The sequence below is a fragment of the Ammodytes marinus genome, assembly GCF_949987685.1.
Source record: "Ammodytes marinus genome assembly, chromosome: 7".
Lineage (NCBI taxonomy): Eukaryota > Metazoa > Chordata > Actinopteri > Uranoscopiformes > Ammodytidae > Ammodytes > Ammodytes marinus.
The window spans coordinates 31802908-31816370 of NC_137211.1; the positions used below are offsets into that span (position 1 = coordinate 31802908).

The window sequence follows — 13463 nt, forward strand, 5'->3', positions numbered from 1 at the left end:
AACGCTGACGTCACGGCTCCACTTCACGTATGCGTAGTCTATAACATTTGCTGTCAAAATACCCACACGTGAGTTATAAAGTTAGAAGACAACATGCACGGTGTCTCCACGGCACCATCACTGTGATCAGCGGAGAGTGTCGTGCAGGGCTCAAATATAACACTCGCCAATTTAGTCTAAGCGATTAGTAAATTATTGAGACCACCGGCCACTTTGTTTGGGGAAAGATTTGTGCTCTGCCGGTTTTTCTAGCCAAATAAACGTGTGTAGCTTCTATATGCCAGGGACACGGCTCTCTCTACATTAAAAAAACACTATCTATAGATCAGCGCGCAGCGGTTAAGTTACTGTTCAACAAAAGGAGCATTAAGGCTACGGATTCACAGTAAAAGCATTTCATTGGCTAAACATTAATAGCATTTCACTGGACAAACGTGAGTCAACTTTTATTTTGAAGTACGCCTAACAGGAAAGTAGCCGCTCACAAAGCCTAGGGCCCTATGAAATCCGTTTTATTTTTTTCCAAATTCCGTTTTATTTTTTCACAAATTCGCTGACTTCCGGTTTTTTACAATTAACACTCATTTCGTCATCAGAACGAGTGTCTAATTATTGCGAACAAATAATATTCTAACAATTTAATCAGATATAAGACTAAATTTAAAATACATCACAACATTGCACTCTTTTTAGTGCTTAAAAAAAGCGAAAAAACAAATGTGTTGGGTATAGGCTATAACAGAAAATAAAGCCATTCATTTTGTGCTTCAAGTGAAACATTAAATATTATTTTTACATAAATAAACAGTCTATTGTGCGACGGAGAGTTAGTTAACATTAGCAGCAGCGTTAGCCGACATCACGGCAACAGCTGAATAATGTAACACATTACACAAGTTACACTACATGAAAACAACAGGCTGTAGACGCTAGAGTTATAATTGCGTGTAAGAAACATTGTTGAGACTGGAATTTCGTACCACAGCGGCCGTTCCATAATACAACACTCCCTTTAGCAATGGCTGAATATAAGACTTCCCTGTGCTGTGTATCTGCGGGAGCGAGTGGCAATAATAACTTAAAAACAGTAAATGTTTAACATGATTACGTGCTTTTAGATGCTTTAATCATATGCTGAATTTATAAACAGACTATATTATTAACAATAAATTAAGTTATGTACATGTCAGAGTTACGTACATGGATACATTCATAAGTAAACATTGAATAGACAGATTTGTGAAAGGGGTTTGGTGCTGTGTGTTACATTAGCGATCCACGGCAGTAGTTTGGTCTTTAGATGTCGCCAAACCAAAATTCCTCCCTAGTTCTGCTTTAATTTCAACCGTGTTGTTTCCCTTTGCCTTGGAAATTGAATTTCACCAAAATAATGGCGAATTCCGTGACATTTCGTGTTAACAAGCAGATTCCGTTTTTATTGCCCGATTCCGTGATTCCGTCCGCGTTTTCGTTATCGCGGAAATCATAGGACCCTAAAAGCCCCTTCACTATCAGAATGTCTTCTGTTTTCACGAGTTCAATGCGGTGAAATAAGAGGACAGAAAGCTTGTAATTTACAATACTTGCTTACACCCACCGCTTTATGAACGTTAGTGGCATTCATTTTCGGTTACAGTAAGGTTTTATGCATCAAATTGTACCGGAAAAGCTATCTACTACTACCTTGTACCGCCAACTGCTGGCCTGGCATGCTTACTACAGCGATTTCGTCCCGTTTCCTCTGAAAACATGTGTACGAGTGAAGATGTCAGATAAATTGTGTCTGAATGGGTTTTTTTTTAAACCAAAAACGGGAAAACTGTCACGTTTTCACCGTGAGAACAGGGCCTAAGACCTCTGCGCCTCCATTAAAGTTTCAGTATCAAAGTATGTAAACCCAATTACAAAACAACAATGAACAGTTCAAAATCAGTAAATATACATTTCCAAGTTAACAGTCTTTTAAAGGTGAAGTGAGCGGTTTATTTGTGTTAATATATGTGTTATATCACTCCATATTCCTACAGCAATCACTTCAACAGAGTGCGGACGTCATATCACAGGTCTCCAAGTCATTCTCATTTGCAGTAATAGCCCAATTAAAATGTTGTAGTATCCCGATTTTTTATCCAATCAGGAGAGAGAACGCTACAAACCGTCACTCGTCTTACTCATATATATTATATACACTCCATGGTCTCACTACCGGTGCACGCCAGAGCAACAGATGGGTGAATGTGTATGATGTGTATGCGCCTACAATGGCGGAGCAGGTAAAAATCCTTCCCAATGTCTGTTTTGATGGTTTTTATCATGTTTTATCCGGTTTTATCACACTTATGGATCCGAGATGATGCTAGATAACTTGCTGCTTGAAGACCGCAATGCATTAATGTGGTGACGTAGGGACGGGCGAGGGGACTGCTAACTGCAGTAACTGACAGGAAGTTAGCTAAAAGAACCATTCTGCTTACAGCTCCTTTAAGCCATGTGTTCTTGCTAAGCTAAGCTAACTGCCCAGTAGTTCATACGATACCAGATGTTTACACAGCGCTCATAGCCGTGCTTGGGTTCTGGTCTTTTGGCAGGAAAAAGGGGTTCTGCTTGGCAGGGTCGGTCGTGATGCAGCTCTATTGAGCTGGTCCTTTGGTTCTTCAGTAGCGGCGTGCTAACTGGCGTTGTTGTCTCTGGGCTACGGTTGTAGTTCAGTAGTTCTTCTTCTTCTTAAAGGGTCTGGCCTTGGTAGGAGCTTGGTCTGTTACCTGGTTCTTCTGGTTCCTCTTTGGGTTGCTTATAGGCCTTTCACACCAAAAAGAACCATGTGCCAGTTCCGGGCTGGTGCTGGGGCCAGTTCAAAACTGGTTACAGCCTTATCCCAGTTATGAACCGGTTGGTTTCACAACGACCAGAGCCAGCCATGGAGCCGGCAAGAGAGCAACGTCATGACGTCACTGTAAACGTGTGTGTACGTCGCCCGACGCCGCTGCTCTTGTGGCTAACGCTAAAGCTAGCGCTAGCTTTAAGCACAACAACAGCGGCGAATACGTCTTATTTTTACACGTGTTGGCTCTCACTTTATCTGTGTGTGTGTGTGTGTGTCTCCGTTTATCGCGCTGCTCGGCTCAGTGAGCTCTATGTTTATATGTCCATGCTGTGAAGATGCTGCCTGCTTCAGCGTTTACTTTCATGTTACTTCAAAATAAAAGCCAACGTTTGTCCAGTGAAATGCTAATGTGAAGCCAAGTGAAATGCTTTTAATGTGAAGCCGCAGCCTTAATGCTCTATTTGTAACTTAACTGCTGCGCGCTGATCTAAAGATAGTGTTTTTCAATATAGAATGCCGTGTCTCTGGCATTACCGGTGGTGACACAAGTTTATTTTGCTAAAACAGGACCCATACAGCGTATTTTCGCCGGTCAATTTGATCGCTACGTTCGGTATTTATGTTATGTTTACGTCTCGTAGTAGCGGTGTTTTTAAATATGGAGGGCATGAGGTTTGAGTTGGTCTGGTTGGTCATGATAATCCCTCCCCCGGCAGCTGGCGCAAGCAGTTCTTACCTCAAACCCTGCTCAATCCTGGGGTTTGAGTTGAACCCGTTTTTACAGCCCGGAGCCGACTCTCTGGCGTTGTCAAACCAAAACACTGGCTCTAACTCCGAAATAGCTCCGATTTTGCGGCGGTGTGAAAGGCCTATTGGAGCAGCAGGTTGGATCCTTGTCACTCTTTGGTTGAGAGGGCCTTCACGGCTGTTTGGACAGGCTGTGCTACAGGGCTTGGATCAGGGAGAGCAGAGAACAACGGGCCTTGCCCGGGTCCAGGAGTTTGAGAGTCCCCCTTCCAGTATGGAAGTTGGGGCAGGAGAGAGCGTGCTAGCCTCCTTTTTGGTAGGCCAAGCGTGAGCGTTCCACCACCTCCGATGGTGGTTGAAGAGGAGAGACGCTGCACCACTCCGTTTGGAGGTGCGTAGAGAAGAGACTGACTGGCACCACCGCTCTGTTGGGTGGTGCGTAGAGAAGAGAGGAGAGAGAGCGGGCTGCACCACTCCGTTCGGAGGTGCAGTGAGAAGAGACTGACTGTAGCCAGCTCAATAGCTATCCTCAAAAACAGCATAAGACTTCTGACCAATGGCAGAAGAGACAGGGAGGGACATCCTGGCTGGGCTGGCTAGGTGCGAACCCAAGACAATGGCCAAGCTTCAGGCAGAGATAGGTGTGAAAACACAAGCCCCTTTTACACAGCCAGTGAAAGCCGGGAATATGCCGGCCTTTCGGCCCTCCGCCCTGCTGTTTAAATGCGACAGTTGCGGAACGAGGGAAGAAAGGTGCGAGAGATTGTTCCGGGAATTTTACTACCTCGGGGGGTAGTAAGATTCCCGACACAATCAGTTCCGCCTCTCTGTTTAAATGCTCCAGCTTGTTGTTGCGGAACAGGGGGGCGTTTGACGTTCCATAGCCTGCGTTCTAAACATGCGACCATGTTAGCAGTTGAAGGACGTGTGTTTAACATTAATCACGGCGGCCTGATGTCTCGTAAAATCACCAAATAAAAGGAACGGCGTATAATCTATCTGATCATGAGGTCCGTTGCTCAATCCAAACCCCCGCGCTTCATTTTGCAGAGTGTATGAGTCTATTTCTGCCCAGAAGAAGTTGTACAATGGGAAAGCTAGGCTAGGCTAAGTAAGGGATAAAGTATAATTGAATTGAATTGATTGAATTGAAATTGAATTGAATTGAATTGAAATGCTTTAATGATCCTTTGCAGGAAATTACAGTGTCACATAAACAGCGTCTGGACAGACATAACAACACACATTCCCGCATAGCTAAAATACTTAAAAGATAAAAAACAATAAATACAATAATAAATACTAAAAAGTGCAAGTTATATTTGTGCATTATAAAATCGAATGGCAGCTGGTATGCAGGACTTCCTGTATCGCTCTGTTTTGCACATTGGTGCAATCAGTCACAGACAATGCCTCGGCTCTTGGCAGAGGAATGTTTGGGGGGGTTTCGTAACCACCACTCTGCTGAAGAGTTGGAACAAGTAATTCACTTTAGTGTTAAAAGTAGGGCTGTCAAACGATTAAAATTTTTAATCAGATTAATCACAGGATTCTGTGGATTAATCACGATTAATCACGATTCATTTTACCATTCGAAATATGCCCGAAAAAATCTAATTTTCTCGGTATATTGTTGTATGAACGGAAAGATAAATGACAGAAGGTGGATATGTACATTTAAAATTAGTATGCTACGTTTATTAATTGAAAATCCAAATTATGGTTTTAATACTGAAAATAAATTTAAACCAAACCATAATTCAATTTGTCTGTCTCTTTTCTATGTCTTTGGGCAAATATAGGATAGGCTATAGAATGCCATTATTTGGTGAACCTATAGGTTGTGCATTCTTAAATACAACTTGATTACAGTCCGCGGTGTGTGTGTGTGTGTGTCTGTGCGTGCGTGCGTTTGTAGACGCGACCACGTCCTAGGGGACTGTTCATTTGTGCCAGGAAGCCAACGTTATGTTGATGTCTACTCACACACACCTCTGAAAACTGCAGACGTTTGTGTCCTCACAGGCTCTGAACAGAGCGGACAATGTTTCTCCTCCTGTTGCTCCCGACATCAACTGCCAGCCGCGGCAGTTGATTTTATATACTATCTATGCCCCCGACACAGACGTGACCATTAGCAGTTTAAAACTTTAAAACACGGCACGGGCTAACGTGCTTCTATGTTTGGCTGCGCGCAGCTACTGATCCTGGGTCAGCTACAACGTTACATCCCACAGAGCCGGTGGCATGTACGGGGCGGATCATTCTGCGCATGCGTTAAATGCGTTAAAAAAATTAACGCCGTTAATTCCAGAAATTAATCACCCTGCGTTAACGCGATAATTTTGACAGCCCTAGTTAAAAGTCTTAATGAATGAAATACATGTACACATTCACTTCACGTATTAAGCCCTGTTTGTTTAGCGAACAGCGGGTTAACTGTTAAATTAAACTTTTGCCGTGGTTGGTCGGCAAAACAGAACATTTCTCTTACTTGCTAATGAAAGATTTGAATGCCGTCTTCCAAATCGTAAAGGGTCAAGGCCAAAGCCGTCTCAAACTCAAACAACATATCCGGATCCATCTTTGTTTACTATCACGGCTTCGACGGGGCATGCACAGCACTGTTGTCATCCGGTTACGTCCGCCCCAGGGCACCATACATAGGGCTCTGGCCCGCCCATATCAAAAAGGACGAGTTGATTGGTAGCTCAGGATTTCTTGACATATTTAATGAGCTTCAATGGAGAATGTCTAGACCAAAAGGCACAGCAAATTTAATTTGCCAGCGCCTAGTGGCAGGTCTGGATTTCCAGGAAAATGAAAACGTGCATTTCGCACAAGAAGTGACCTTTGAAGGTTGAGCCAGCGATTCTGTTGTCGTCTTGTTGTCAAAATCACTTTTTGCCAAAATTTGTTATTAACACTAGGATTGTTCTGATTGGCCATCGGATCGTTAATCAGCGATTAAAGGGATGGATAACGATTTTTTTCACCAAGACGATTGGATCTCCTATGAAGTCAACTTTAACTAACTTACTATCATAAGATGTTTAGGGCTGGCCCGAATGCCATTTTTCAGGCTTCGAGTATTCGTTGGTTTTTCTGAGCGAATATTCGGATATTCGTTCCAGAAAAACACACCATCAAACCAACATTAATAATGCCAATGTACTCACTGAAACCGAGTGTGTTAGCCGAGACAGCAAGCTGCGTAGTTTGTTGATGCTTTAATAACTTTCGAACGGTAGTAAAGTCGGAGTTCCTTACTTTTTCCCCGTGGAGGCAAACAGCTGTTTTTCCGTTCCAAATCAGCTGTCCTCCGCGCCACCGTAACCCATTCAGGAGCTTATCAATTCATCCAGGAACGTGCATCTTTTCGGCGATTTATAAATCCATACAAAGATCCAATATTGATAGTCTTTTGTGTCCATATTATATCCATTATTGACTGCCTATTCCCATGATGCAAGCAAGTCACGGTTGATGATGGCTGAATAGCATGGCTGAATGTAAACAAACATCTGAGCTAAGCTAACGTTAGCATTACATTTCCTTCCGAAATCGCGCTAATGTTGTGGTAGCCTATAGAGTTATTAGGAACACAATCTATTCTTCCTCCATCTCTCTCTCCCTCCTGCGCTTGGTGCCGCTTTTAGTTTGCCTCACTCTGGTAACATCACGTAGCCTACTACAGCTGATATCACCGGTTGCGCTTTGAAAGGGCAACTGCCAACTAGGTCAAAGTTCAAATAATTCGATAATATATTTTAAATGAACGTCTAATTTGGATTTTACAATTGTTTTATAACTTGTATATCCAAATATGATTTGCTGACAAAATATACTGCAGTTTGAGCTACCTTTGCAAAAAAAAAATAATCCCGAATACTGAATTGAGCTCTGAATACTAATTTAACAAACAAATTGCGCATAGAAGACACAGACACACGCCAAGCATCAACATTAGGCATAGTAAAAAGGGATCTGTATGGATAGAGCAGCATTTCCCGTTGTATCCTACAGCAGGGTTTTTCCTGCATAGAGAAAGTTTTGGCGCGCGCCTATGCGGATTTATCCAGCGCCAAAGGAAAATCAGGAGCGCCAAAATGATAAAGATTGAGAATAAATATAGCTATTTAAAACCTCTCCAAATTCAGCTCAATTTAAGTCATCCTTCTTGAGGGGCTGGGCAATAACTTGAATTTCATTTTCGATTACTATTAAGGCTTCTCTCAATCATGAAAACAAAATAATCGTTATTAAACTATCATTGTTCCGCACGCCGGGGCATGCAGGCTTGTAAATGCAGCGAACCCTTCTGCTATGCGCTCCGCTCGGCCCCTCCCTCACCTGATAGTTATATCGGCTGGTCCAGAGAGTAAACATCCCGACCAATTTGTTTATTCACTTAAAGTCGAATCATAGTGGTCTATGACCAAGCAATCAATGAATAAAAAACACAGGAAGTTTAAAGCTCCTTGACTCCTGCCACCACAACTGTCAACACTACAATGCAACTGCCTATCCACCCTGCTCCTCGACATAAATAAATCATGCCCTTACATGTAATGCTATCAAAAGATGTGCCCTATCAACACCATTTACAACTGGTTATTTTTATTTTGACATATTTATTTTACGCAATTATTAAAAATATGTTTCACTTATTTAGCCTATTTCTATTCTCCCTGTTTTCAGTTCAATTAGGCCTTTGTTTAAAGTCCAAAGTCATGGTGTTATTAGAAAAAAACCTTGTTAAAAGTAAAATAAATGCATAATGTTCTTAAATCAATGATTAACTGTCTTTAATAATCGTGATAACACAATGTGATTACTCAAAATAATCATGATAATGATTTTTTCATAATCAAGCAGCCCTACCTTCTTGCAATTTCCATGGTTTAGATAAATTAGAAACAATTAAAGTATTAAATAGGTAGGCCTAGTCATTATTAGTATTTTGACTTCATATCTACAGGGTTGTTTATTGTGATTTCATAAGCGTCAGTGAGCTCCATGGTAACGCAGTGATTGACAGGCTGACTGAAATGCTCTTTATCTGGACAGAAACTGACCTCTCCCAACCCCACACCCTCTTAAAATACATAAACCGTTTGCCTTTATTGTTGCATAGTCGCGACCCCAAAAAAAGTTGGTCGCGTACTGACCCCCCAAAGGCCCATTCTGAGCCTGTACAGCTGGGCTGCCTGATGATATAAGCCCCCATAAGGCTGATGGATTTAGGCTATTGATTGATTTTTGCGAGAGAAGAGATAAGATAGCGATCGGATGGTCTTTCGGCCATCCCTAGTGAACATGATTGGGCGATCTGAAAGAAGACCCGATTGCCCAACCCTAATTAACACTGGATTCTTTTCAGCGCACACAAAGTAGGTATAGGATCGTGAGGAGATTTTCAAAAAGTGATTTTGACAACAAGCGTTCTCCAGAATCACTAACTCCACCTTTAAGTATAAGTAGCTGTTAGGCTTGTATACAACATTTGAAATAGGTAGAAAGTGTTTTTTGCAGTTTCAATCAAAGATTTTTTTTTATTTACCGTACTTTTCGGCCTATAAGCCGCGACTTTTTCCCCGTTTTTCGACGCTGTTATTACACAGCACAGTATATATTCTGTAGCTACTAGGGATGGGCGTTAATAATCGAGTACTCCTCGTTTCAAATGATCTCGATTGGTGGATGAGGAAAATCGTTTTTTGTTTTTTTTAGTGTTTGTAGCCTTTAGGCCGGCCGGCGGGCCGCCCCTATTTTAAAATGTTATATACGTGTACAAAACAGCACAAAACGGATATAAAGTTTAACAAAATTAAATATTTTGATCCAAGTTAAATAAACTAAGCGTTGTGTCAAACAGAAACCGCAAATGACTGCCACCTCCGTGCAGCGCAGCCAGTGTGTGGTCTCCACAGCACCGCGGAGCTGAATGCGGTGCTGGAAAACTTGGAAAGTCACGTAAAGAAGCCAGACTGACTTCGGGCACATTCCAGCAAACGACATTTAAGAAGCCTTTATTATGGAATATAGGATAGAGATTCAAAAGCCGACCGGTGTAACGTTCCGTTAACGAGGACTTAGTCGCGGTAATTAGTCACGGACAGGAGTGAGCATTACGCGGTTGGATATACTACTACTTCTACTGCTTTGGTGAGTTATTTAGCCTATCTATGTGTTTAAATTGTAGGACAATAATTGTATTGTATTTGCTGCCCTTCTTATTTTAAATGTCTATTTTGATTGTTAGCCAACTACAGCCCATGCTTTTTTTCTCTCTCTTTTTTCTCTCTCCACCGCAGACCTAGCCTGGCATTCCCAGACCTGCCACTAGGCGCTGGAAAATTAAATTTGCTGCGCGTGTTGGTCTGGACACGCTCCGTTGAAGCTTATCAAGAAAGCCAGAAATCTGGCGGGCGCGCCAGAGCCCCTTATATGGTACTCTAGGGAGGACGTAACCGGATGACGACAGTGACGTGCATGCGACGTCGAAGCCATGATAGTAAACATCAGAGATGGCTGCGGATATGTTGTGTGAGTTTGAGACTGCTTTGGCCTCGACCCTTAACGATTTGGAAGACGGCACTCAAATCTTTCATTAGCAAGTAAGTGGAATGTTCTATTTTGCCGACCGACAACGGCAAACGTTTAATTTAACAGTTTAACAGCTGTTCGCTAAACGAAAGGGGCTTACGTCGCCTTGTGCATCGCTCTGATTGGTTGTAGTGCTATCCAACTGCGTGCAGTGGCATTTGAAATGCACGAGTAGGAGCCGCCCCTTGAGTTGGAAATTACTATTGATCGTCGCCAGACCCTCTATCGTTCAAGATATCAGGGTCTGGATTTCCAGGCTACCGCAGACCTACTCGATCGGTTTAAATTGTGGCCCGCTTATTTAATTACTTTCAGTTAGGAAAATGTGTTTTAAACTTGTGGAAAATAAATCCTTAATATCATATGGCAACTGTGACTGTTTGACATAAGCATTGAGCGCTTTATTGCGGTCAACCGTTGTTCTGTAGACAGATGCGTTGCGTTCTAAAAATAGAAAAAAGTTTAACAAGGAATCGATTGATCCTCGAGGAATGCAAGCGATCACACGAGTAGCGAAAACACTCGTGCCCATCCGTAATAGCTACTATTGCACAAAATGGTAACACTTACGTACGTTATGCAAATATGCAACTTGTTTGTTGAAATGTTAATACAGTGTCGAGCGAAAGTTTGTGAACCCCTTGAGCCTTTTGGAATTGTATTTAATTTAACCATTATTAATTCATTTTTTTCAATACCAGTATTTTTTATATCAAATAATCGATGTTTGTTTATCAATTCAAAATTTTTCTTTTCCAGAAATCAATTGTTAAAACAAATTATTTGACAAATGTTGTATGTGCAATAGTTTGTGAACCCTAAGCTGCATTGCTTAAATCGAGCAAGGTAAACACAATCAGGTGGGCCAAATTGATTGATGAAATAGACCAATGTAATGAGAGATCTTTAGGGAAGAAATTGGGCGCCACTAGATAAAACAAAGATAAAACCTGGTCAGTTTAGGCCCACCAAACTGAACCCATACAGGTCAGAGATGCTAAAAGGGAAAGAAATCTCAGAAGATCTCAGGAATAGACTTGTGATGCTGCACATTTGTCTAGGGACAGCTATAAATTAATTAAAAAAAAGTTTGAGCTCCATCGGTCCACCGTGAGGCAAATCATCTACAAATGGAGAGCTTTACGAGTGACTAAACATCTGCCTAGAAGTGGACTTCCTTCAAAAATATCTTCAAGCGCCACAAGAAAAGTATTTTTTTAGTTAAAAGCCAACCCACACATTACATCTAGTGATTTGCAGACCTCTCTTGCAACATCTGGGACAGATGTGCATGGTTCCACAATAAGAAGAAAACTCAGTCAAAATGGCTTTCATGGGATGGTTGCTGAAGAAGCCTCTGCTCTCAAAAAAGAACAAAACTGCTTGTCACAGCTTTGCCAGAGAGCACCTGGAGATACCTGAAGTCTTATTCTGTGGACAGATTAGTCCAAAATTGATCTGTTTGGTCATAACCAAAACCGCCATGTTTGGGCAGAAACGCAACTCTGCCTACCACCAAGAGAACCTTCTCCCAAGTGAAGAATGGTGGTGGCAAATGGTCTGCAAATCTCCAGATGTAATGTGTGGGTTGGCTTTTACCTGAAAAATCCCTTTTCTTGTGGCGCTTGAGGATATTTTTGAAGGAAGTCCACTTCTAGGCAGATGTTAAGTCACACTTAAAGCTCTCCATTTGTAGATGATTTGCCTCACGGTGGGCCGATGGAGCTCAAACTTTTTTATACGAATGTATAGCTGTCCCCAGACAAATGTGCAACATCAAAACTCTATTCCTGAGATCCTCTGAGATTTTTTCCCCTTTGAGCATGTCTGACCTGTATGGGTTCAGTTTGGTGGGCCTAAACTGACCTGGTTTTATCTTTGTTTTATCTAGTGGCACCCAATTTCTTCCCTCAAGATCTCTCATTACATTGGTCTATTTCATCAATCAGTTTGGCCCACCTGATTGAATTTACCTTGCTCGATTTAAGCAATGCAGCTTAGGGTTCAAACTTTTGCACATACAACATTTGTCAAATAATTTGTTTTATCTATTTTAACAATTGATTTCTGGAAAAGAAAAATGTTGAATTGATAAACAAACATCTGTTATTTCATATAAAAAAATATTGGTATTGAAAAAAATGAATTAATAATGGTTACAATAAATAAAATTCCAAAAGGCTCAAGGGGTTCACAAACTTTCGCACGACACTGTATATGGGAGCTTCCTCAAACAGCCATCTCTTTCCCGACAATCCCCTCTGTGCACGAACTCTTACATATGGTAATTAAACATTATAACACCTGCGGCTTATTGTCCAGTGCGGCTTATAGTACGGAAAGTACGGTATTTAAAAAGCGATCAAACCAATGATATGTACCAACCTTGAGCGCCTCCAGAGACAAGAAGCCAAAATGGGAGAGGAAGAGGCGTGCTGTCTGGAACTCCTGTGAGGGTGGAGGGGGTTTGCAGTCTGTCTGTGGGTCAGGGAAACGCCTGGCCTTCCAGATGTCCTCACTGTGTCGATCCAGCGCCGTCTCATACTCTATCTGTTTGGTCATCAGGATACGAAGCCTGTCGTGCTGAACTTCCAGCTGGAAGGAGGGGGGGGGGGGGGGGGGGGGGGGGGAGGGGCATATTTCAAAGACAATTTTAAGGGGCATACATTGCATTAATTCAGCATGAACCCAAAAGGAGAAAGTCCCACAATACATAAAATGAGCTGTCACCTCCCAAACCAGATGTGAAAAGAGTGGAGAATGAGTAACCAAGATCAGGGAGTCTGCAATAGGATTGATCCCATCCAGTACATCAGCTCTAGTTCATTATTGTTGAAGAGGACTTTTTTTTCCAAGCGTAGTTCGGCCATGTATTACTATGCTAGCTCTAAGTAGAAAAGCTGATGAAGGAGTAATACGCTGCACTGCACCAGGCCAGTTGTCTTAGAAATACATGAAAAAATCCTACACGTAGCGTACAATTGAACAGATATCTATTTTTTGGTGAGCATTTCTATAATATGTGGTTATTATTTCTTCACCCTGTCACACAGGTTCTGCAGACCTTTAGTTAGCTATTGGATTAAGACGATCATGTTGTTCACCAAAGCACATCAAGAGGCACCAAAGTGAAATATCATCTCTCAAACAACTCACGTGCGGGTTATTATTCATCAGTGTATTTGTAGCTCTGGAATCATCCTGCCAGCCCATACAACACACCTGAGTTTGTATGATAATAATAATATTATTATTCATTCACTGCATGGCTATTTTAGCCTCA

The 13463-nt window shown here is 41.9% G+C and overlaps 1 protein-coding gene across 4 annotated transcripts in view; it reads right to left on the reverse strand.

Annotated features, from left to right (window-relative positions):
- ralgapb (Ral GTPase activating protein non-catalytic subunit beta) overlaps nucleotides 1–13463 on the reverse strand; it is a 67209-nt gene that overhangs the window by 13365 nt on the left and 40381 nt on the right. For 2 of the 4 annotated variants that reach the window (XM_080030570.1, XM_080030569.1), the window contains exons 22-23: nucleotides 13337–13402; nucleotides 12566–12775 (exon numbers count right to left, since the gene is read on the reverse strand). In XM_080030570.1, coding sequence (XP_079886696.1) covers nucleotides 12566–12775; nucleotides 13337–13402 — 276 coding nt within the window. The remainder of the gene's footprint in view (nucleotides 1–12565; nucleotides 12776–13336; nucleotides 13403–13463) is intronic. The other 2 variants (XM_080030572.1, XM_080030571.1) reach the window with 1 other exon arrangement.